The 26,742-nt window shown below is 40.7% G+C and overlaps 1 protein-coding gene across 1 annotated transcript in view; it reads right to left on the bottom strand.

Moving 5' to 3' along the window:
* zswim5 (zinc finger, SWIM-type containing 5) overlaps window positions 1-26,742 on the bottom strand; it is a 42,630-nt gene that overhangs the window by 8,574 nt on the left and 7,314 nt on the right. The window contains exons 2-7 of the mRNA XM_020936038.2: window positions 4,374-4,561; window positions 3,572-3,740; window positions 2,043-2,191; window positions 1,273-1,423; window positions 558-734; window positions 292-468 (exon numbers count right to left, since the gene is read on the bottom strand). Of these exons, the coding sequence (XP_020791697.1) occupies window positions 292-468; window positions 558-734; window positions 1,273-1,423; window positions 2,043-2,191; window positions 3,572-3,740; window positions 4,374-4,561 (1,011 nt within the window). The remainder of the gene's footprint in view (window positions 1-291; window positions 469-557; window positions 735-1,272; window positions 1,424-2,042; window positions 2,192-3,571; window positions 3,741-4,373; window positions 4,562-26,742) is intronic.

The raw sequence follows: 26,742 nt of genomic DNA, 5'->3' as shown, positions 1-26,742 counted from the left end.
TGCCGCCTCAGCACAATGCCACTGTGTCTGATAGCTGGCTTAAGTTGCACAATCTGACAGATCTTTGCTGGAAGCTGCTCACTGCAGATACTGCTCCTAATATCAGCAGAATTACTGGTGTGTTTTCAGTGGAACTAGACACTCTATACATGTATGAAGCTTTATGTGATTTACATGTAAATCAACACTATACATGTACCGTAGTAACACTATGCAGTAAAATCACCCCTTCAGAAAAGTACAGGTGACATAAGATAACAGCCCATGAATGCAGTATAAACCCTTGTTTACCTAGCCAGAGAGGCAGTCCCTGGGGGCTGAACAGCAGGCTCTCGCCCTCCCTCTGATAGGATGGCGACATGTAGAAGTCACTGCTGATGATCCTCTGCAGATGGCTGTCCTGCCAGTGGAGGTCACATGCCTCCACCGCTCTGCTAAACACTGTCCTCCGTGGCCGGGACAGAGAGTCTGAGACAGAACCAGGGGTTAGATTTCAATGCTCGATTTACTATTTGTGTTTATGGTGGTGCTCTTTAATTGCCCCTATGTGTACTGACCTTGTGCGAGGTTACTTTGTGGTAGTGCGTTGGTGATATTGGGGAGCTCGCTGCCGTAGTTACCGTCCTCCAGCGGGCACACGTCCATGTCTCCCCACTTCTTGAGCTGCTTCAGCCAGCCAGTCTTTTCTTCACTTTTGCAATGAGGGTTTAGAACTACACATACCCACAATGCACCTGGGGAACAAGATACAATTGTTACAAAATTGGCTTACGCTTATTCCATTTTCATCCGCAGTAAGCATTTGTGGCAAGTCAGCAATAAAACAACTCCAATACAATTATGTCAAATATGTGAGTCTTATCAAATGTCGACTGAGGTCACAGTTAGATGTGGCAGTGTGTCTGGCAGCACACTGTGACGGGCTGTCTGTTCCATCGGCCTGTGTCATAATCTCCCTCGCTCACCCAGGAAGTGTTCTTATTGACCTCCTAAATGCCCAGATCGATTGCACAGAAGCAGAGAAGCATTATTGATTTGCAGCCTTTACCATTCTCTCTGAGTAGGGAGCTAAAGGAGCGGTCTGGGCAGGAAAAGAGGAGACGCTTGTGCCTGGTTTGACTGAGCGACCTAATAGTTTACCGACTGGATGAATGTTTACCCGACAACGTGACTGACTGTTGATTTTCGGAGTAACTAAAGCGAAGGCCACTCAATCCTAATCTGGAGAATAAATGTGTCTTTCTCACCCTATCGTTCTCAGGTTTTATTTACCTAGTTCGTCCCAAAGTTGTCGGCACTTGTCCGTCATCCCTGTGCCCTGCTGTCTCCATAGCGACAGACGTGGGTCCGCCATAAACTGCTCCGTTATAAGGGTGAGCATCCGGGCTCCGTTTGAGTCACGCATTCGCAGCATTTCCCGCACCTGGAAGGACACAAGAGAGTTGGGTAAACTAAACATAGGAATGCTTAAACTTCACTGAGGACATCTTGAGGTAAAAACAACCTTGAAGACAGTCAAGGAAAGGAGGATTTAGGCTTTGTGAAAAAAACAACATGAATAAAAGACCATACAATGCATTTTTGTGAGTGTTTGTTTAATTTGAAATAACAAAGATGGATTGTCACCATGTTATTCATGGGGTCAATGTTGGGTCTAGTTTCTTTTATTTTGTTAAGAATTTGTACAACAAGGATTTCATTTTCTATTGGTCCAATTATTTGAACAAATATTTAAGAGGGCGAACTCAATTTCTACAACGCTGAGGACATAACTAAATGGGAGGCAAGAAAAAATATCTAGCCATCTCTTAAACAGAGGTTTGTGATATTGACAAAAAAATGTTTTAGATTTTTAGATTTATTATTATTATTTTTTTTGAGAATCACAACATCATTCAGACGATATTTAGCAGAAATGTGTTAAATTATGGCTTTCAATATTTTTTCCGCTTTTCACTCTTTAAAAAAAAAATTTTACTCAAAGTTTAAATTTTACACATCTTGCGTATCTACAAGTCAACAAAGCCCAAAATGTAGTATACCTTAGCGAACATGGAGTTGAGCTGTTTGCCTGAGCCATAGTATCCTCCTTGCGACAGAAACTGCTTAACCTGCTCTCTGACTTGGTCTTCATCCAGGTGCCAGCAGTTGTCATCATCGATGCTGGCGCCTGCCGTTGGGTCTGGGGCACCTGCAAAGAACAGACACGGACATTCAAAACACAGTAACAACAAGGGAGGCATCAAGTTTAGCTCCATCTTAACATCCTCCATTTTGGATAACAGCTGCTCTCAGTAAGGTATGTTTATATCCCACTGATTGTTTGTGCCTGTTCTCAATTTGTAACTTAAAAGCAGCAAGGGACCATGAGCAATTTAGTTCAAGGTAATCCACTATTAAAATACATAGAGTACTATGTAAATAGACATTTATTCAATCAGTAATCAGCATACTAAACCTTGAAACTATTTGTCTTAAAAGTGCACCTTCATAACTCCAAATATACTGACTTAAAGGTGCACTATGTCACTTTTCTGGTGAAGGGTGTTTGAAATTTGTACTGTTCTTACGGTGAGAGGGCTTGCCTGTGCACAGATCTGACCTGTAACTTGGCCTAGTGATGTTACCTGCTTATCTCCATGGCGTTACATAAGTGTAAGGCCATAACAGTGGTGGAACAATCCAAGCAAAGTAATAGCATCTAGATAGAGACAAGCAGGTGGTGGACCCTCTACTAGAAATGTTACACAGTGCACCTTTAACATAACCTAATAGTTAAATTAAGCTATTGTGATTCTTCTGTATTCAGCAATAATTACGTGCATAGTTATACAAAAGGAAATGTGTGTATGCTGAAGGAGAAGAGGAGCAGAGGAGGGAAGGAGTTGGGGGGCATGGCTTTGATCTGTCAGGAAGAAAGTTTAAGGAAAGCCCAGAGATGTGTTTCCAACTGGCCGCGAGTAGCAACAACAGCAAACAGACACATTCCTTCATCAAAGCCACACTCCTGGATCGAATGAACTTCAACCCCCATGATCCCCCTTGTCAAACACAGACGGGAAACACAGCGCGCGGCTTCCTGCACAGACCGGCTGCAGAATGTCAACATTTTAGCAAACGGGGAAGGACAAAGCAGTTTGTTTTGTAAAACCATGTCTGTAGTTTAGTGGTTTGCCTCTAAGTGGGCCTCTCTCCTTTCTGTATTTTCTCTCAGAGTCTTTTATGTGTCTCCCCATTTCCCTGACTGTTAGCGCTCCCCTCTTATCCTCTGTCCCTTCTCGCTGGCATCCATTTCATCATTGGACTTCTTGTTTGCTGGTTTCTTGACATAGCTATGTTGGACAGAAGCTAGCAAAACACATATTTGAAATTACTTTTACTTTGTCCTGGCAATCAGAACTTGTGCGTGTAAAACAAACCTACGGCAAGTGCAAGCTTTTAAGTCTGGCCTACTGCTAAGAAGATATCCCTGCAAACTACCACAAAACCTTTTAGGATTTTGACTGCAGCTCTATAACTTTTCAGACTATGCCAAGAGGTCTTTTTTTAGTGCTTAGACTAAAGCTCTCACCGTGGACCTGGTTGATCTCAGAGTTGGAGGAGAGAATCTCGTCTGCCAGTTTCTGTGCCGTGGGCAGGACCTCGGTGTGGTGGGCGGTTATCAAATACTGCACCAACTTCTGCAGCTGATCCCGGTTCATCTGGAACAATGTCTCCGAAATGGGTAACCGTAGCTTTACCTAAAACACAAGCAGAAGATAAGATATTATTTAATTTAATACAAACTCTTTTTAATACCAATTTCAAAACAAAAAACTGAGAAAAGCAATGCTCTGTTTCGAATGCATAATAAGAGATAATGTTACCCCAATATCATTACAGATTTATTTACAGAGTGAACAAAGAGAAAAGGCTAATTCTGCCTAAAGTGACAATGACTAAAGGGAGACAATTGACTAAATTATGTTTATTTTGAAGAAAGAAAAGTGTATTTATGTATATTGCTTTTTTGTTTTTATTTTTTATGTTTTATTTACAGGGCTATCATTTCTATAAATAAAAAGCAGTAGTGCCTTTTGTGTACACATGGTTTAGAGTAGCTTTTTTTTTTTATTTAGTCTTTATTACAGCCCCTATTTGCTCGCATTCAGCCAGCAAATCTAATCCAGCCTTTTTAATACAATGTAAAAAAACATGACATTACATATAGAACTACTTAGCTTTGCATTTATGTACTGCTGACAAAAGGCAAAGGGGTATAAATATTCTAATGGGTTCTGCTTAGGTGGTATGCGTTTTCGCTTTACAGTATCAAGGGACACGAGAAAACACAATGCATCTAAATTATATACAAGACTTGTGAGGGCTGTTACCTGCTCAGGCTTGCGGATCCTGTACAGTGATAGCGCCACCACATGGGCGCAGTAGAAAATGTCTTTGTTCCCACATCCACAGGTGACCGAGGTGATCTTGCATCTGTCGAAACTGATGGCCACTTTGTGCGTGACCTCTGGCTCCGATGACGTGGCCGGCTCAGTTACTGTCCCGCTCAGATGAAACCCTAAAGAAAAAAAAACGAAACAGGAGAATGGTCAAAAACGGTGATCTCCTTACAACAATCATTAAGGAAATCGATGTGTTGACTCATTCATGATTATTCAACATTTGAGGAGTGATTCTTTTGTTTTAGCGGGCGACCACGGACAAAGGAAGCACCAAAGGAGAGGCATCTGTGGTAACGTGAGCTGAGCAAACATACAGAGTGAACCTTCAGCACAAAACACACTCCTAATGAGACGTCTCCAACCGGGCGCTGGGCCATCTGATCCCCGCCTGCTGTCTCCATGTACGCACTGAAGAAAGGGTGGGAATATTTCCGGTCGCTCCATTATTAAGTAACAGTGTGTGAAAGAGAATCCAAGGTTCAATTATACAGTGTATTGTGGAAAATGTATTGATCCTGGTTTAACTCCTGTTATAATCTTTGGATTTTTTAGACAATGTTGTGATGAATAATTAGTGTTGAATTGAATTTCCTGTGCTACATGGAATTTAATATATGGATGCTCATAATGTTTCAGCTCTTCGCTTTTCGTTTATCTCATAATACATAGGCACTTCAAATTAAAACTGTAAACTGAGAGAATATTTCATATAATAATTTCAAAAGATCAGATTAGTCTTTTACAATAACCATTGTTCTAGGTATAGGCCTTTGCTGCTTATATGTGCACAATTTCTGGTAAAAGGCTCACCTTCTGTTTGTCTCTATGGAGATTCTTTTTTGCTTTGTGTACAATGTTTCCACTATGGCATTAGTTATGTCTCTTCATAGATACAAGCAGGAGATGGCACAAGGTCATGTTACAGATCAGGTCTGTGGAGAGGTGACCCCATTCTGCTAGGTAAGTTAAACACCGTATCATGGAAGTTTCCAGGCAAAACAGTCTCCATGCTGGAAACAGTGCACATTTAAGTCCCATATTTGCCATGATGGTTTTCCCTGTACCATTACTTCATATATATTGAGTATTATGCAGAGTACATACACAGCATAGTATTCATGTCACAGAACAGCTAATATAATTTCCCTTTTCTGCAATATCCTAATTAATTGGCATGTGCCTTAAACCTTAGGGGCGTCGCTACAAGCCTATTTTGGGAACACAGGGCCCTTTTTGGCCTTAACAAGCCACCATTTGGCCAATTGAGCTTGCGAAACTACCTGGACGCGTTCCAAATGTAACCCCTTTATGGCCTCCTCTCATACACACCAGCAATCCAACAGCTGTAGTCTTAGCACTGTTTAATTGCGGGGGATGTAAATGAATAACTAGCCTTTGTTGGCACTACTTTTTCCTACGCCCGGTGTGATGAGGCCGTGACACTTTGGGGACATACTGGCACGTGAACATAACGCTGGTTGGCTGGACCTCAAAAGTAATTTATTTAACATTACATGCGATCTAACCTGGGAGTGACACTATATATGCGCTGCTAGGTTAAAAAAGTAGGTTGTGGTGAAGGAGGCTATAGGATAAGCAGGGTAAGGAGGACAAGATGGAAGAGGAGAGAGTATCGGATCTATCTTGTCGTCTCACTATGACGGATCAATTATTTATGAAACAAGGTATGCAGGTATAGGGTACTACGCAAAGGTTTTAGCCAAGTGGGAAAGGTGGTTAAAAAGGTGCATACTATTTGATTTTGGTGTGCATCCATACTAATTTGACATAATAAAGATGCAGAAATTACATGCAAATAATGTTTCCATCTTGGGCTGCACAATTTTGAAAAATGTAGCATTCTGTTCATTCTGATATATTGTGGAGTCCATTATTTTCCAAGTACTTTTAGGTATGAAATTTGTGAGTATTTTGTATATAAAACTGTTTTCTTGTGTACAATTATAATAATGGATTACACACTCATCCTAACATACTTAACCCTACTGCTTCTACTGAAAAAACGGTCTAGTTATTAAGAAAGAAACTTCTAAATTGCTCACAAACAAACAATAGTGTTAAAAATGCACACTGTATTACACACAGGGACAGACATGAACAATTAGGCTCTGGGGTTTGGGCCAGCATGGTGGAGCAAGCTAATAAGAAATGTGTTAAGCCATCTCCTTGGCAAAAAAAAGAAAAAAAAATCCTCTCACAATAAGATCACACTAAATCCATTGCACAAACGCACACACGCAGAGATCTAATTAACAGAGCAAAGATAACGAAAGACAGGAGACCAATGTGACAGACACTGACCACAAGTCCCCAGCCCGCCATCTGAGCACAGTCGATATGGCAGATACAGCAAAATAGGCATTTAATAATTTGGTTGAGATGTAATGTATTTCTCAGCACCTATAGGAGCATGCCGCCATTGTCCGTTATGGTTTTTATGGTTTTGTACATCTGTCAGCACTGGGTGGGAGCCATGGTAGTTAATAATTTGTTAAGCTCATATTATACAAACAAAAACAGGATAGATAAAAAGCACTGAAAATGACCATAAAGACTATATTGATTGTCCCTTTGGCAGAATACACAATTAGAGGTGACAAAACTAAAATAGCAAACAAAAAGAAACAAAATAATAAAACTGAAGCTCACAATCATTTCAAATAAAATATAAAATTGATTTGAATCTTTTAATAATGTTTTTAATTATGATCGGAGAACTGTGCCGATACTGCCCTAGCATCTGACCTACTGACCTAGTGACCAACATACAAACCCAGCAGTATGCCGTCCCTTTGTCTTTTTAAATTACAACAAAACATGTCATCTGATAAGTGGCAACAGATTACATGGCACTTCATTTCTGCTTGTTTTATTCTCTATTGATTAACTTTAATTAAAAATTCTTCTTTTGTTGAAATCTTTCTCCAGGTATATGAAATTTCCATCCATGCAGCGTTGTCACGATCCAAAAATCTCAAGCTAAAGGAAAAGGCTTGATACTCTATTACACAAAGATAAATGATATAATATAATTTTCAACAGAAAAGTAATCTGCTATTTTCTTTAATATTACCATGTGCTCTGAAAGAAAGATGGGGAGATCTAAAACAATTTGGTCTTTTTTCAGTACAGATAATTGGTCAAAAGAATAATTTTTGGTAGTTTTAGCATCTATTAGTATCTGGGTGATGATTCTTTTCACAATCCTACTTCCCGGATAAATCAAGCTGTTCATTCTAACATTTTTCTTCCAAAACTAGCTTTTACAAGTGCATGTCTGCCCAGTACAAAGTGCCCACTCCTTCCAAACGGGGCATCTGACAGTGACAGAGAGTGTAAGGGAGAAGACAGTCTAGTGCATCTGCCAGTGAGAGACATAAAGAGTCCTCCAAAAGTGTTGAAACGTCCCGCTGCGTCCCGCCTGTCCAACCAATTTACTGTCTCCGAGTAAATGTAATATCATAAATGTGTCAAAAGAGGATTTCTAGCCCCTCCGACGGCTCTATAATGGATATACCTGTAGAGCCAATTTGCACTAACCGCAGCTCACCGTAAGACACACCAAATTTGATCTTCTGCGGGAGAAATACTCACAGTGGAAAGCAAAGGTGGGCTAAAAGATAAGAAAAATTAGGGGTGTGCATGTCATAAAAAGATTGGGCTAACGTGGCGCTCAAACAGTCCCCCAAAGCTGTCTCCATATTTTATTAATCCATGTCAGTGCTTTTTCTTGAATAAGTCATTCCAAAATTTCCCAAGACAAAATGTTAATAGCGATGATAATCTTGGAAAGACTGCAACTAAATTAAATCAAACTGTATGAAGTACAACTAATCCGATTTTGCAATAGATTTGAGTTTTCTAAAATACAAAATAAACAGATTTTTATATATTGTTCTGTATTAAGTATTGTATTGTTGATAAGTACTATATCGACTTATTGCCCAGTATATGAAAGCTGGAACAATTTTTTTTGGAGATATTTATCGTGTGACTTTTTTCTTTGCACTGCTGGAAAATGTATATATAAGATTTAAGATGTAAAACTTTGAATTAATAACTTATATGACTCATTACAGATGCAAACTAAGTAGTAGTGTTTCATTCTGCAATTTATTTATTGCAGCTCATTATTGTACATTTAGAATAGTTTTGTTTGTAGTTTAAATCTGCTTTAGAGTTATTGTGTGTAGCATAAATTAGCTTCAATATTATTAATTATTATTTATTTATCATCTATATTTACCTAGACTTAATTGTTCTGACCTCTGCATTTGATCTAGGGGTGAGCCAAAAAATGCATCCTGATTTCCTTAGCAATGGATCACAACAACAAGAGGTACATCTGCTTCAGAAAGGTTACACTTGGCTGTAATTGACTAAATCCACTTGTCACTCAAAACAGAGATTGAACAATAGGGAGTGGCTGAGCGAAGAGTGAAAAGAACATTTGAATTCTAGTCAAAACACATTACACCCAATAAAAACAGGCGGGTGGTCATAATGATATGGTTGATTTGTATGGATCAACAAACAGCTAAACGTGTCCACAATGCGGTACCATTTTATAATCCAAAGCATGTATTGATCTGCTTTGTTTATGTGGAAAACTGTGTTGCCTTTTTGTTTGCTCAGGTAAAATCAATACGGCTATGATGAAACATTTTATATTTTTTGTCCGACCTTCTGTTTGTGTGCAGCTGAAATGCATTGACACTTGACACTACAAAGACACCCACGAACACAGCGAACCGGGTGACCTTTTCGGAGTCAGTCGTGCTTTTGTTCTTAATGCCACTGAGAGCAGAGAACCCCAAAGTCTGCCGCGATATTTACACAAGATAGCTTTTATCCCCGCACCTCAAAACCTTCAGTGCTCCAGCCAGAACAGATGAATTATAACAAAGGTGAATTAGCGGTCTGACGAGTGTGTAAACTGGGAGAGATGCCAAGTACAATGATCCAGGCTTAATCCATTGACGGAAAATGAAAAAAAATAAATCTTAGCTTGAAATGTGTGCAAGTGTGTAGTGTCTCTTCTTTTCTAGATATTGCAGTGCTAGTTTGATTTTTGTGAAGATGATCTGAAATCTGAAATGAACGACAAGGATTATGTCTTTCATGAGATAAGATAGGGCTAAACATTGTAAGAAGGTAAAATCCGACCACCAACTAAACAAAAAAAATTCAAGATCCCTATTGTCCATATTTCTATTGTAAACACAACCCCATGCGCTCGCTATGTATACACAGTAGTATATCCACTCCTCCTCTCTTATTCTCTGCCATCTGTCACTCGAAGACAACCCCGCCCACACAGAGCCGCCGCAGCCAATCAGAATGCAGACAGCCTCCCCATGCTTACAGACCATTAACCCCTAATTAGCTGGGGAGCCGGAGACAGGGCTGGGAGCCAAAAAAATTGTGGATGCACCAACACACACACAGACAAAACCATAGTCAAAACCAAAGCTTCTCTGCTCTCCCCAAGTGGTATAATAAAGTCTGTTTGATTTCATTCATCTATGTTGCCCACATGCAACGCCTACACCGCATAACAGCTGCCAAAAAGAGGCCTGCTTTCTTCTGCCACCCATAAGGCAACACTGAATCACCTATTTGGTATTGCAATAATTACTGGCTTGGTGATTTGAAAGGACTGCAGTATATAATTCACACATTTTAATATACAATCATTCTGATGACACAGCAGGCCTACAAGAGCACTCAAATAAGGTTTCTATTTATGAAGTAATTTGTCTTTCATCGCTCCAGATGTAGTAAACCATAATCTCTATAGTCACCCCTGGATGACCTGCAATGAACAGATATCAGTGTTTAAAATTAGGTAAATATTTAAATACCCCTTTCGTCCATATGTCAACGAAATTGTGATTTGTTTGCACTGGAGGACCACAGCCACCCAAAAGGGGTTGGGAGTGGGTCACAGCATCAACTCAATGACCCCACTCTGCTAATAGACTTAACCAGTTTAAGTTGGGGGAGCAGCAGTTAACAATTATGGAGTTGTTGCTATAAATGACAATTACGAAATGGGGTAAACCTATAGGATGTGTGTGCGAATATGGACAAAGGAGAGCCGTGGCCACTCTGTGAAACCCAAAAAACAGTGTCTATTGTAGAGCTGCATCGTTGAATTTTATTAGATTGGAGCTCAAATTGTTTCAAATTGTAAATGATGCTCTTAAGTCTTTTTAATCGAGGGGTATACAATCTGTTGTGACATGTGCAAAAATATTGGTGATTCATCGGAACTTCTTACATTAAGGATTATTTTGCTAATTATTATTTTCAGTATTCAACAAAGCATACCAAACCCAAGGTTTTGCTGTACTTGATACCAACTTGAGGAAATAGGAAAAAGAAATTCAAATCTTCACTTCTACACAAATTGTAGGTTTTAACCAATTCTCCCTCCTTCTCTCCAGGATCAGATTTGCACCTTTGATCAAGAAAAGCATGTCGTCAGCAGAAAGAATATTACTTTTCTCTCCCATCCAAAACCTCAGCTAAAAGAATTCATCTTTTCCTGCATCCTGTCATCTCTGGCACACCCCGCGATACGTCCGTGGGCCTGTCCCGTGTCCCATCTGTCCTGACGGCTTCAAGGTTAACACAGCCCCCTTTTCGAGTCATAGACAAGCACCCACATGGCTCTGGTATTCAATCGCCCATCTATCTGTGCAACGACACTGAATCTTCCCCACCCCTCTGTCCATCCAAACACCCACCTATCCATCATCGGCCCATACATCCTTCACTTCTGCCCTGTTTGCTGATGCGATAACAGCTGATTGATTCATTTGTGATTTCCCAGCAGCCCCCTCTTCTCTCTCTCTCTCTCTCTTCCTCTCTTTCTGTCTCTGTATTGAAAGCAGACGCACACACACACACACACATGAAACAAGGCGTGCACAAAAAAAGTCCTTGCTAACCGCCGGGACTCATTTGTCATGATTACACTGAATTGATCCCCTGATTTGGTCCATTCTCCTGCGACGGAAGCAGCACAAAAAGATGGACAGAAAGAAGGGGGAAGGGAGGTTGCAGAGTTCAAGGAATTCTGTCAAAAATATTATTAAAAAATTATAATATGCTGTACAATCACAAGGACAGGATTTGAAAAGATGCTCTCAAAAACTGCACTTCAAAGTTTGTGGCAAAGTGTCAAAAAGTGTAGGACACATGGGATACTACTGCTGAGAATAGGCAATAATGCACAATATATTGCTTAACTTTATTGAAAATGCAATGCTAGTTGCTCCAGTCAAACAGCAAAGGCTGCAAATATTTACACTATGGATTCTCTGCAAAGAAGAAAATACCTTGTGTTTAAATAGAAAACTCTTATTGCTGTACTTTAGAACTCTACAAACAAGTTCTGATTATTTCAATCTTCTCTCAAATGCTAATGCTTGTAATGTGCATTTTAAACATAACCCTTTTTAAATCATATACTACAGTTTACAAATCAACATATTTTTTCCCCCCAAAATTATGCAGCCTCAATATTTGGTTTCAGCCCTGCAGTGTAGACAATATGAAAATAAAGTATTAGAATCAAATGAGATCACTATAACTACCAATCTGCAGACTGAAAACCAAGATGATATGTCCAAGCACCACTAGACTTGCCTTAAACTAGATTACACTAAAAAGGAGGCTGAGGTTCCGCATTACACTGGCAAAATCCAGGTAAAGACAGCGCAGTCGATCAATACAATCAGAATGAAGTAGGAACACTTAAGGCGGCCCGTGCTTCTCCACACAGGTATGTCAGAGATAAAAGCTATAATAGACTAACACAGAAATAGATAGATGGTACGAGGCCCTGTGTCCTTTTGCCCAATGCTTTGTGAAATTCAATCAAGGTTTTTCCGACCAAAAGAAAAGCGCTGAAGCCAAAGAAGCGCTTGCGGCTGAGGCATACATTGGACTGTTAATGGAGAGTCACTTGGTCGATTCAAACCATTGTGATGCGTTGCCACACAAGCCTGAAGGTTATGCATAGTGGAAGCAAAACATAAATATTTCACAAACACCTTTCCATACACCATCTTAAAAACTCAATAAAAGGTTCTCAAAGTCTTGTGTTGTCCCTTGCCGTAAAGGTGCGACTCAATTCACCCAAGACTACATTAAAGATAAAAAAAAATGTGTTGCTTTTGTATCGGGTTAGCTGTTTGTTTGGGGTTGTGTGTGTTGGCATTATTGTGGTGCTGGCCTTGTGTGCCGTACTTTACAAAGAGATGAGCGAAAGCAATTTCTGGAGCAGACAGACTTGTGTCACTCCCCGGCAGGTGATAAAGCCCGGGTGTTATTGTCTAGTTTAATAAGAAAAGGCACATTCAAAAGGCAAAAAACAAAATGGAAAAATATGCACAGCTGCTTCCTGTACTTTGTATGCAAAAGTCTTAATTAGAGCCTAAATGGCATTTGTGTCAGTTCCCACAGAAAGTGAACACCCGTGGACCAATCACAGATGAATATGTAAATTGCGTACACACTCAGAGTTCAGATATGGCTCAAGGCAATAAGAATTAGACACAACAAAAGTTTAATTTTATCTCCTTCACAGACGGTAAATTTGCTTTGAAAAGGCAGTATTGTGGTAACTATTGATTAATACAGTATCTCCCTAAAGCAAATACTTGCCTGCTAAAGGTGTGAGATATATTGAAAAAATGGATACGATCACTATTGACGTTATAGATATATGCAAAAAATACCTCAAAATGAGAAAACATCTAGTGTAATCTCCCAAACAAAGACATGAAGAGATTTTTGGGCACTTCAAGGCCCATTCACGTTTCATGCTAGACTTGAACCTTAACCATGACATTCACTGCACATTTTAGTACATTTCTGATGCATTGTTAAAATATCTTATAAATGTACAATGAAAAATTTGAAATATTTTTGTCAATATTATCCACCACTTTTACGCTGTATTCAATGCACATTTGGGTTACACATGGATTTCCTGGTTGTCTTCTCGTATGCCAGGCCCGCTGTCCTCGTCTCTCCCTCTGCTGCTCTTTTGTCTCCTTTTGCATGTCCCTCGCACTTTGCCCTTTTCCTTAAACCAGTCGTGGCCTTAGCCTTCCTTTTTGTTTAATACGGCGGCATGCAAAACTCAAAAGACACAACCATCTGCCAAACGCATGCAGGCGCTGTGTTAGAACAACAAGAGCGGGCATCACAATGGTCTTTTGGTGTGTGTGCGACGTGCATGTTTATTCTTCAAGCGCAGTCTGCAGGCCAAGATAAGTATGCATTTAAGAGGCTTATATTTCATTTCAGGAACTGAAGGAGACAAAATGGCTCCATTCTGAATTGGCACAGACAACACAAGGAACAGTGAGGTGGCAACAAAAAGCCAAAACAAAAAAAGCCTTCTGCGGTACGTTTGTGAGGCACAACGTCTAGCATAAGAAGTTTGAGCACAACACAAATGAGAGCAAATAAACATCATTAATCAGTACTTTTTTGTTATCTGACGAGAGGAGCCAAGTCAATGTCTGGACGCAAAAGTAACTTCAAGGATATTTTAGAAAAGCATTTTGACCTTGTCATGCCAAGAGAAGGACAAGATTTCAGAAAACCTCAAAGGGAAGTTAGACATTAGCCTCAAACATTCACCCAGAGCTGATTAAAGGGACTTTTATCACAAGGTGGCATCTAAAATAATCATGTGGATGCTGATTGTCTAAAAAGGGCGGCTTCAGCACATCCCATTATTTACAAATACTTTAGTGCATTTATTCTGCAGGAAGTTGAGAGTAATGTAAAGGTCGTGACATTTCTGCTGATGGTGACTGCAGCACGTTGGAGTTCAGAAATCTCTCCTCGCTCTGATTGGCCTCCACCCCTACAGAGCCGATCAGCCTCTCTTTGCACAACAGTGCATGAAACATGAATAATAAAATATCGCCAAAACAGCTTGCCTATATACAACCTGAGAACACACACATGGCTGCAGCAGCCTCACAATGGGAAACCCATTTCTCCATTAGCTGAGAGCAATTACAGATATACATGTGCACATACACACAGGGGCCAGGGACTTCTGGTTGACTTCATCAAGCACTCATCAAGCCAAGCCACCATATGGGGATGGGGCCCAAAACAGAGGGGGACTGGATTGTTTGACTGAGTATTATGAAGACCCCCCCTCCCTCTAAACAACACAAAGGAAGCATGCATCACCAAATCAGCTTTGTCTTGCATGCATTATGACGCTACTACCCCATTAAGAGGAGTCTCCCCAATCCCAAATCAGCCTGAAGGTGTGTAGAGCACAGCTGAAGCACAGCACAGTCCAGCTCCTGACCATCTTCATCTGCTCTCAACATCTTACTGTAAAGTCAGTGATGTAACCTACTGCCCACAGCAGAGGTGCTGACCCAGGCCAGTATGACTGTATGACAGCTTGCTGACGTAGGCAGACACTGGTTCAGGGGGTACACATTGAATTTTAATCTGGGCGTGACCTGCTTTTTCTTGGCTTCCCCCATGTGTGCCCTCCCCTATGATGGCTCCATAGATTTGCATGGGGATAGTACCACCCCCTCTAAGACCCAGGCGCTAGGCCTCAAGGCTGGGGCCTCGCCTGCCTTTGTTACCCCACAATGGGTGAAAGGCAACTGGCAAGCAGGCAGCAGCCAGGAGCCTTGTGGTGGTAGCCAGGGGAGAGAAGCTAGTGATGGGGGAGAACGATGAATATGACAATATGGCACTCGCTAAAATAAACATCTGATGTAAACATTGGAATAACAAAGAAGAGAAGATTCTGACATTTTCAGGTAGAAGCTGCAGGGCTGAATAGAGCTTTGTGGAAGAGGCTCATGGGTACACAGAGCTACAACAGCATTATATGGGTACAAGCTGCCTACTCCATTGAATCAGCTGTCTAAGCTGGGATCAAGCTCAACAAAGTGAGCATTATTCTCCATAGAGGTGCATTTATAGATTTCAAATGAGAGCATCTGCCGCTGCAACAGACCACACCGTGAGCTGCAACACTGTAAGACCATATGCAGATCATACCACAGGCACATATTAAAGTGATGTTTTCCGTGAACCAAATGCAAAAGAGTTAGAAAATAATCTCATGCAAATGCCATCTTCATTGATGAGTCTGCCATTGCTTCTTTGTAGTTTGGCCTTGCTGCTTTCCACATAAAAGATAGTTGTCAGGACACAATTCGACCATAATCACACACACACACACACAACAATCAACCAATATTTTCTCGTGGCACAGAGCCGTACAATAATGTCAGCTGTCATAGGCACACAAGGGCATACGTGTGTGTGTGTCCTGAACAGAGCCGTGGGAGCAATCATCTGATAATGTCAACTGTCACACACAACGTGAGCGTGCATACACACACATATCAAAGGCAGAACAAAGGAGAAAGGCCTGGTAAACAATGCTCCACAATGCTTTCAGGCACAGACTTGAGTTTACAAAAGAGAAGGTTTCCAATCACTAGACATTCATTCAGTGCTCAGGGGGAGAGAGAGGGACAGAGACCTTTACGACAGGCACCAGGGCGCGCACAATACCAGGCTCACCAATCACTCAGTGCTCCCATTCAACCGCTCTGTTTCTGTTTGTATGTGATGCACCCGAAAATAGAGCTCTCTCTCCGATCAATAATCTTTTTTGCCAAACACATTTATTACTCAATTGTTATAAAACTGACAGACGTGATGGCGTTCCGTGTGCATTCATTGGCTGGTTTTTCATGACACATAATGCACTCACAAAAGAATGGATTCATACTGCGTGGTGATGGACAGTAATGGTCAGTCAGTGGAGCAAGTATTTCCATTTGCACTACTAACTCACTAAACAACTAAAAGAATTATACCAGATGTGCATGTGTTAATATGTTATATAATGTTATCAATATCTCCTACTGAAAATGTTTGAGCTTTTGAGTAGTATGTTTACATGTGATTGGTTGAAACAAATTTGTTTTAGCCAATAATAAGAATGACATTATATGGAAAAACACTATTGCCAATTTTGAACCTATGATCTGCCCACGATTGACACACAACTGGTTAAACATCAGCTGATCCAGACTCATTTTTCGTAATGTGTAAACTCATAAATCTCATCTCAAATGAGCTAGTATAAAGTTTTTAAGAACCAGTCATTCTCTATTTCCTGTTATTTCCCCTCGGCACTAAAACTCACTCTTGTGAAACCAGTCCTACAGGGCAAAAACTGTTCTGCATTTTTGCCCGACAAGATCATAAAGTTGATGCGTGCATAGAAGCGTTTCAACTTAAGATGAATTAGCATTTGTTAAAGTCACCAAAGCTATTACAAATGACCCCTTTTCACCCTTCATCTGTACAATGCAAACTATGAACGATAACCACTACTGACTAAACATGGGTAGGTGGCTTTAACTTCCTATTCTAAAGTCATACAATACTAACAATGTATGCTGATTAGCCAATAGCCTCTTGTACAATGCATTGGACATCATATAATTGACTAATTTTTGGTTGAATGCGCTCTGATGATTGCATTGTACCCTTTCTTTAAACTTGAATGAACAGATGACCACTCTTCCCTCTCATTATTGACCTATGCATATTTAGATTAAGGATGCTTACTAATAACTTACATTTTTCTATATAGAAATGGAATAGAATGACATTATCAAGAATGCATTGAAGTAGCACACCAAGTGTTTTTCACTCTCAAAGTGCTGTAGTTGTCTGTCCAACCAGCACTCTCAGACAATGAGCATCTGATTATGAAGTGCGGCCCTTGTTTCCATAAAGTGTCAGAACAAGAAAGGCCATCTGAAAGGCACTTCAGAACCAAATTATGTAAATTCAAAAACAGCTTTTTGGACACAGGAAAGCAGCAGGAGGTGGAACTCGGAAACATGTTAGTGCTTTGGAGATGAATATTCATGAAAATACATTTTTAATATATTCCCTGGGTCAGTGCAGGGAAAGAAAATCTGACGGTGAATGTCTTTTAATGCTTTAAGTAAGAAAATGTACGTGGGTGATATATCTGACATTCAAAGTAGATGACAGAATGAAAATCAGACTGTTGATTGATGTCTAGGTCTTTAATTGGGCTTAAAAATGCATATACAAATAGATTAAATTAATTGAGATAGAGATCCAGTCATCTATAATGGTCAATGATTGGGACTTTTTAAATTGAGAGGTATACCACAGCCAATCGTCTGTCAGTAAAAGCAAGTTGTTTGTGTAATATAATAATAATAAACACCCAGCCCTGCATTGTCCATTGTCAATACAGGATATTGTGAAGGCTTAAACGCATTAAATAAATGAATCCTCAGCAACTGTACAAACACAGCCCAACTACAAAAGAGTACTGGTCAACTCAGCGGACTAACAACAACGAAAGGAGAGTTCAACTTGGCACGGTCAGCCACAAGTGACCATTAAGAGCATAATTACATGGTGCAGTATTCATTCTCCAATTCTTTCTATTGCTCTTCAATTGTCCACTTATGTGTTTTTTTATAGACTGTCCCGCAAGGTCAGGGCTATGTAACACAAACACATATCCATCCACACACAGGACAACAGGGAGAAGCAGTGAATGGTTCTTTACAACAATGTGTGTCGTAGGTTGAATGCAGAGCGTCGCACAAAACAAAAGTGTGAGAGACAGCCAACTGGCCTGGCACCACTTGGCACAGGACTGGCCCGCTCGTCCTTGGTATGACAATGAAATATCCAGACAGGCGCGAATTTGCACAAAGTTTTGAAATTAACTCCAGGTAACACACTGCATTACTAAACAGGGCTACTACAATCCATTCACAGCTTTCATTTCACAACACAAAAATGTTATTTTAATGTTGCATGTAAGGATGCACCAATACCGATACTGGTCCAGGAAAATTTCCTGGATCATGTATCGGTTGCATGTTATTGGTTCAGTCTATATCCTGGTTGCACTCCTTACTGACTGATGTAGGCCTAGGACGTCTCATAATGTTTGAACTTTAATTCATACATCGCTGTTGAGTAGTTACTTGCAGGATACAAAAGTTACATAACACACTCAGATTAATTTTATAAGTTAAACTTAAACTTAATTTAACTCGGTTAAGTAAATTAAAGCAATTTTTAATCCTTACACTGGTCTGGTTTATATCAGATATCTGTAGATACTTAAAGCCATAGTATTGATATTGATCGGTATCGGAACTGAAAAAGCTGAATCGGTACATCCCTAGTTGTATGTATATTTGTTGACTAGAAAAAAAAGGACATCCAACGATATACTATGTTATTCTCTACAGTATGATTAAATATAACCACGGAAATTGTTTTAATTAAAGGTGTTATTATTGCCCACAATAATCTCTGAAAATGCCATTTGCTTAGCTCTATTGAGATGTAAAAGTTTAATGCCATTTAAAAGTGTAATGCCATACTGTGAAACATTTCAGACAAAGCAATAACATCCTGAAGACAAACAGCTGGCTAAACCACTACTAGAAAAGTTACATAGTCAAGAGAAAATAAAAATAAGCTTGAACCTACTTTAGTTTCAAACACGTTTTATAACTTCTCTGCTAGTGTATGGTAAAAATGTTGCCTGGCTTGTATAGGCCCTAAACTCTCTGCTCTAAATACTGTTATTATCAAACCGACTTAAGAGTAGAGTAGGCATTGTAATTTGACAGTAGGCAAACGTCTCAACACCTATACCAGTGACTCATCTGTCATTCAATGTACATATCCCTTAATCAACACTTGGGAGGATCGTCTTCAGTGAATTTAGGGTTGGTCAAAGATAAACAATGGCCAAAAGCTACAATGAAGTCTATGGGCTTAGCACTGTATATGCAATAAATATTTGAGTCACTATTCTATAGAAATTGTGAAATCCTGTCTATAGCTTAAGGGTATGTAGAGGTATTGCTTCAATCCCACACGCCCCACCTCTGAATCTTCTTTGTTGAGACACCATCGCCAGTAGGAAAACTAAAGACATGACTAATGGCTGGAGTTAAAACTTAACATCTAGTTACAACGTGTCAATTCAAAAGCATGTGGAGAGGCTTAGCAGTAAAACCTTAAAGGATTTGATAGGACCAGGCCGGCGTCAGTAAACGGGAGTGCCCTGAGTTTACAGATTCTCTTGTGAGTGGGGATGTGTGTGGGCAGAGGATGTGTTAAACATGTGCGAAGGGACCCAACGACACTACTGTGTGGACATAAAGGCGAGCGGGGGGCGAGAAGTTTGAAAAGAAATACAAAAAGCGAGTGAGAGAGAGGAGAGAGAGAGAAGCAGCGAAGAAAAGCCAGGGCCTCCTTACTCAGCAGGAGCCGTCTGCCAGAGCAGGAGTCAGGCAGGGGACCACAGGGACCAGCGTGGACGCGTGCCAAATACAATGACCTGCGAAGCTGCCAGGCCACTATGTGTGTGTCTGTGTGTAGTGTCTGTGTGTGTATGTGTTTGTGTGTGTGCATGTGTGTGTGGGAATGTGGGTGTGCATTCCTGGAGCCACGCTGCCCGCCTCTCCACAGTAACACTGACAGAAACGCAATAGACCCTGTATCAGCAGAGAGGGGGGGCAAAGACGGGGAAGAAACACAGGACGAATTCAAAGTCAAAAGGCTAAATACAGTACAAACAAAGCATAGTCTTTGATCATTGCACTGACCTCATTATTTTTCTTCAGAGACACTGTGCAGGTTGTCATCAAAACATGGACACCTTGCCCAAACCTCTCCAAAGGCAGTGGTCCTTTCTTGCAGTGATTACAATATAGTGCCCAGACCTCTCTCCCAAACCATGAACGATCGAAAAACTGGATCATGGTGAATAATTAAACCTAAAATGTGTCTATGTTAATCTCCAATTGGCACAGAGTTATTTAAAACTAGAATGTGAACACAAGTGTTGCTCTGCGGACAAAAGGTATCATCACAGCTCATGTTAAGCTCCATGAGAGAGAGATTTGCTGAATGTCTATCCTCACTCTCACAATTTCACTCTAAACTCTCTGTCTAAACTTGCCAAAATGACATGTGTAAATACTGTAGCATCTTCAGTTTTAACATTGTGATTTTGGCCCAATCCACAAAACCCAGCTGTGATCCTGTGCAAGACTGTGCTACTGGACACAGCCCAGACCTCGAAGCCCAAGAATGTACAGAGGGATTCTGCGGACTAGCTTTATTTTAGCTGAAAGTAGCACAGGTCCCATCTGGAGAGGACACCAATAGCAACCTGCGCTATCCCAAAGTCTTTGGCACACACAGGCTGCTACTGTGTGCTTGAGCAAAGGGGGTTAAAAGGGGCTGTCTTCTTCCTGCTGACTCGTGGATGCACTTGCCCTAATCCTGTTATCTCCTTTCCAATAAGAAATACATTCATAAATAGAGTTCTGAAATACAGTGTACTGGCTCATCACAGCTGTAGTTTTCACTTCAATTGGGGTTATATAGGTGAAGAATATTTCCCTACTTAAACTGCAAAAGGGACAGTGAAAGAAAGAATTTTACCTGTCTCTATGGATCAGAAACTTGAGTTGGTGTTAAATGTAGAGTAATGAACAGTGCAGGTTTGTGATAAAATAAGGTTTCTCACAAGATGTTTAAATTTCATTTTATTAGCCTCGCAGAAGAGCGCTTAGAGCTTAAAGAAGGATTTGAAGGTTGCCTGACCTGCACTTTATTTTTGAAAATCAGATTGCCACGCATGCAATTCCAGCCCATGCAACAAAGAGCTTTTATGATTTTGAGGTAATACATTTTAATTTAAGGTTCAAATCAATTAAAGTTACACTATAATATTACTTTTCCTTGGAGGTTTCATTGTTTGGAATTATCTATCTAGCGCTTATTTCATTACATATATTTTACTGATCAAATATACCTCATCTCACCACAGATTTGACCCATAACTTTGTTGTAGTACCACCTGCTTGTCTCCATAAAATTGATACGTTTAATGCTGTTTAATGCCGTACTGTGAAATACTGCAAACACAGCAATAACATCTCGAGCCTCCAGAAAAGCTACATAGTACACTTTTAACGCCACTATTATTAGGACTACACCATCACTAGCTATTGTGAAAGAACATAAATACAAGTATTGTGTGCAGTCCTACTTGTAATTGTCCTTCTTCGAGTGCTACACCCTGCTAATCTTATAGGCCACAAACATCTGATCTCCCTTACAAGAATACCTATGCTACCTGTGTGAAACTAGCTCTGCTGCTCAGATATCTCCTGGCATACTTCTGATAGAAAAGAATCCATTGACTAAGTTTCTATAATAGGAAACCAATGCAAAGATCATTAGTAAGGAGTGAATAAGTGCACAATGCAAAATGGTACCAAAGAGGAGCTCTAAGTTTACATGCTTAAGGGCTTATAGTCTGAATGTGTGTGTGACAGGCTGAGACATTGAGATCGTACAGTTTTTTTCTAGCGTCATAAACACTCCCTACTCTAGGCTTTGAACTCAATAGAAATGTCACAGCAGCCTGCGCACTGGCTAACACACACATTCAAAACTGATGATAAAGGAAGAGGTCCTTTTGGAGAGAGGACCTGAGGGAGAGCAGGGAGACAGATGAAGGGAACTCCCCCTGAAGTTAGCAGACAGACATGACACAACAGAGAGTAGTGAGGGGGAGACGGACTACAAAGGAACAGGACACAGATACCTGCAAACACAATGTGCAGCTAGTTCATCCACATACTTACTTTAAGAAAGTGCATTCAAGGAATCTGAGGGGAAATCTTTGGTACAAGCTACAAAACATGCAATAGGTGCCATTGGTGGCTTACTGATAAAAAGGTTTATCTCAGAGTCAGTATGGTCACACATTGATCAGTTGGAGAGGAAGTCATTGTTTTTTAATGCAAGTATAAACTTAAGACTGTAATTTGGTTGGAGATTTGAAGCATGTTAATCAGGTTAGACTGATCCTCATTTTAAGACAATTAAACTAATCCACACCGTGTCGTTACGCAACTTCCCAGAATGTGAATGTAATCCAGTTATTAAGAGTTAGTGTGTAAACATGACCACTAACTTTACCCAGGGAGGCTATGTGTTGTTCATTAACATGACGTGCTGTTGGCAATAGGACAGCGGCACTAGTTATTATGTGGTTATGAGGTGTGCTTTATCACACAAGAAAAAGAATGGCACATTTATGGATTTCATGTAGTTGCTGGGAAACCTAGCTTTCCAGAAAGCTCAGATTCTTGTTGAGCGCCAACAGCGCTGAGAGCTGGTCCTGGCAGGCCCTCTGTAGCCTAGCATCCCTTTCAGAAAAAAATGACTTTTCTGGCTTTGTGGTATTTGATATCAAACCCATTCTACAGACCTGTCTTTGGCTGACAGCTAATGTCTATAGGTGGCTCAATGAGTCACCTGGCAACTAAATACAGAGCCTGTCTTCACCTTAGGAGACACAAAGGCAACCTTCCTGAACTACAGCATGCTCCTCACACTGCACCTGCGAATTCATACCACTCCATTTTGAGTTCAGTATTTAATTGATTTCACTGGTCACTGCTCCAGACATAACAGGCATCTGGAAAAACACAGGAGCTAAAGTGGATGAAGAAAAGGAAAAGGGCAGGAAGTGGACAAGTGAGTATGAGTGTCCAACCATGGTCCATGGTTTTCCCACCATAAGACTCTGACAGTGTGCCCCCGGGCCCCTAGTAACCACTGGATTCCAACTGAAATGCTCTTTGTAAGTTAAAAGGTGTGCCAGGCTCGGCTATAGACCACTGCAACAAAAGCAGTGGTTAAATAGCATGGGAACCCCCCTAGGGGTGTAGGCCAGGGTCAGTCCGTCTGTTCACTGTGTGACTGTATTCCGAGCTGCTCTTTTGGGAGCTGACCACAATATTAGGAATGTATCAAATTGGCCAAGCAAGTGTCCTTTCTACAGCAGCCTGATAAATGGCTGCTACTGTCTGGGTTTTGATTGTACCAAAACATGCAACTGAAAAAAATGCACTGGTTTGGTAAAGTGAAATTTAAGTATGTATATGGTGATGGCAGACGCCTCAAATTTATACATATTATATTGGGCCAAGCTTCCATAAGGAAATGATTGACTTGAAAATGCAGACAATATGGTCCATGTGAAAAACAAAGCCAGCTGACAATAGCTTTGCTCTTTTTCATAAGATTTGAAAGGCTAAACAGCTGGACTCAAATTGCATGGAATCATTTCTTTCACCAAAAGCCCATCAGCTTTGGAGCAGCCAGCTCAGGTCACTGTAAAACAATCTGTCGGCTCTGGGAATAGCTCCAAACAGACTCTGCAATCAGGTGCTCTATGTAGACAGCCATACAAGTCTCCTCTCCTATAGACTATACATACATTCTGCAAATTAAAAAGAAGTCTTCTGCTTATTGAGGCAAGTAAAAAGAAAACACGGAGGACAAAACGCACATGTCAAGCAGCTCTGCCTCTCAGTGCAGCGTTAAGGAGACTCCAATCACCGTGAATTATCCTGACAAAACCTCTCCAATCACACTGCTACCCCCCACCACTTGCACACTTGCCTTCACACTTGTTCTTCTGCATCCATGTGCTCTGAAAGAAGACACGTAAGACTCCTAATGGTAAAATATAATGACTTTAACTGTACCAGATGAAGCATACAGTGAAGCAGTGCTGAGACAGCCAATTACACTCTGGATGACCACTCACTCCATCAGCAGTGACAGGCTGAAGAGAGGAAAAATTGAAAAAATATATGGAGATCTGCTTGGTGTTTGAAGCAGATGAGATAAGATTGGATTTAATTGCTTGGTTCAAACACATGGCTTTAATCCCATTGTTACAGTGTGGCGTTTCATCCCACTGATAACACTCCACACTTTGAACACAGATTTATACACACACATAAAGATTGCACTTCTGCTGGCGTGGCAGAAAAAGTGCTTAGTGTACCACATGCTCCCTTTTTTGAGGCAAAATTTAACTAGGTGGAAATTAGACTTTAAAATCACAAAAGAAACAATGGGCTGAACCAGGAAGGACGGATTTATACCAAAGTATTTTTAATGTACAACAAGGTCAGACTGGGAAAGTTTCCAAAAGGCACTTTCTATTTTTTCAAATTGTGCTGCCTACCTGAAAAGCAACCAAGTGCTGCTTCAAACTTTGAAAAAAAATTTAAAATAAAAAAATATTTGGAGAAATCCTACTGGGTATATCAGTTGAAGGCTGATTTGTTTATAAAAATAAAACATGTCCTTAAAAAAATATTTGAATAGGCAATAAGGTTTTAAAAAATGCCACCACTAGCGCGACCACGAAATTGTCAGGAGACGTTCAGGGTCTATATCTGCCATATTTGTTTGGGTGCGAGGCTGGTTCTTATAAAGGGGAGAGTGTGCAACCAGCTGAAGGCAGACTGCGGTGACCCACACTCTAACACACGTCGTTGTGTGTGCGTGAGTGTGTGTGCATGTGATTGTGTGTGCGTCTGCAGGGTGAGGGGTCCTGACCGCTCTCATTCTCACGCCTGCTGACCACATTAATCACGCTGCATATTGCCAGTGCTTGTATGTGTGTGGGTATACTTGACTGCTCCTATCAATTCATTCTCCCGTCTGGTCCTACCCCTTTTTCTCGGGGCATCCCCCATCCCCCTGGCCCCCCTCCTCTCTGCCTCCTCTCCTCAGCTCTACCCCTGGTGTGTGATGGACTGCTGGGAGCCTAATGAGAGCCCTCCTGCCCCTTTGGCTCTTTTTGGTGATTGCAGAGAGTGTGTGTGCGCGAGTGTGTGAGTGGGGGGATGGTTGAAGCCGAGGTGACAGGTTGGTTATATACCTCTACATTTGAAGCCCTTGTCTTCACACCTCTTTCCCATCTCACACCCAGGCTATGCCCCGCTCTTCATGCCAGCCTCCTGCAGCCATCTTGACATTCATTTGTTGGTAAGGGTTCAGCCTAATGGGGTACGGGCAAGTCTATAGCTGGTGAAACCTAGTGAAATCTAGCTAGGAGCAGGTGGGCAGCAAAATGTTCTGGAATAATGGCTATTTGTCTACAGGTAAACTGCAATGGGTAACAACTAAATTATCTTGTGAAAAAGGAATGATTCTTAACTTAATATTGCTATTATAGTGAAATAATAGCAAAACGCTGTTGGTACGGTAATGGGATGGAACAGCCAAGTTGCATTAAAGAGCCACAATAGCTTTTAATAAACAAGCCATTAAACAGTATTGACACACAAGTCTAGTCAAAAACCTATTTCAGGCAACATCATGACCATCCATTTTGTCAACAAGTCATTTCCGATCGGTTTTATTTTTGCTTTGTTTAAATGTTTGATCTAAACACTAAATGTTTTTATTTCCATTTCTGTTTTAAGGGTTAAGAAGCAATGTGCAAAGATTCACACACCAAATGACTGAAATCTACCAGCCATACAGGAGGCCACGGCCAATTTGCTAATGCACACTGACAATGTGAATAACCATAATTGGGTACTAGGTCTCTAAGTGATATAATTATTCATAGTTTAGGAGCTAAGTGCTTCCTTTAGAGTCTTATCTGTACAATTGGGGTAAAAGAATGATGGCGATAAAAGCAGAAGGCGAGCGTGAAAAGTAAAAAGAAGTGACCAGATAAAACCGTGCAATGACTTAAGTTCAAATCACTTGTCGAGGTCATTAGTGCTTAAGAATAACTTGAAAACGTAGAAAGCATGTGCTGAAAGAGTGTGGCGCCTGTGAGATCAAAGCAGAACCAAATGTATGGAAATAGTCTCAAATCCGGCTATAATGGCCATCTCGCACACAATAGCCTCCTATGGGCCAGCGGTAATGGCACAATTGAGGAAGTGCAGGCTGACTGCAACACACAAGCATGTGTGTTCAAAACGCATTGTGAAGTCGGCCCGATATCTGTGATCTGCAACTGTCCACTTCCAGCTGAGATGAGGGCCACAATCAAGAGCCAAATTTACAGCATTCAAAAGGAAAAAGCTCAAAACATCTGCATGGAGATCAAGAAGCACTGGATACATCACAAAGGAAGGCATGAGGGGGAAAGAAAGAGGAGAAAGCCAGGCCAAAAGATAAGGGTTGTCACGATACTAAAATTTCGAACACTATTTTGATAGCAAGGAAAAGGTCTGCCATGATACCAATTTCAGTATAATGATAAAAACACAACATTGTATAGAATATATAGCATTTTTAATATTAGCATAATAGTTTTTAT

The sequence above is a fragment of the Boleophthalmus pectinirostris genome, unplaced genomic scaffold (assembly GCF_026225935.1).
Source record: "Boleophthalmus pectinirostris isolate CB_2022bp ecotype Guang Dong unplaced genomic scaffold, ASM2622593v1 HiC_scaffold_16, whole genome shotgun sequence".
Lineage (NCBI taxonomy): Eukaryota > Metazoa > Chordata > Actinopteri > Gobiiformes > Gobiidae > Boleophthalmus > Boleophthalmus pectinirostris.
Note: the sequence above shows the minus strand (reverse complement) of the source record. Positions and strands in the feature narration are given on the sequence as shown.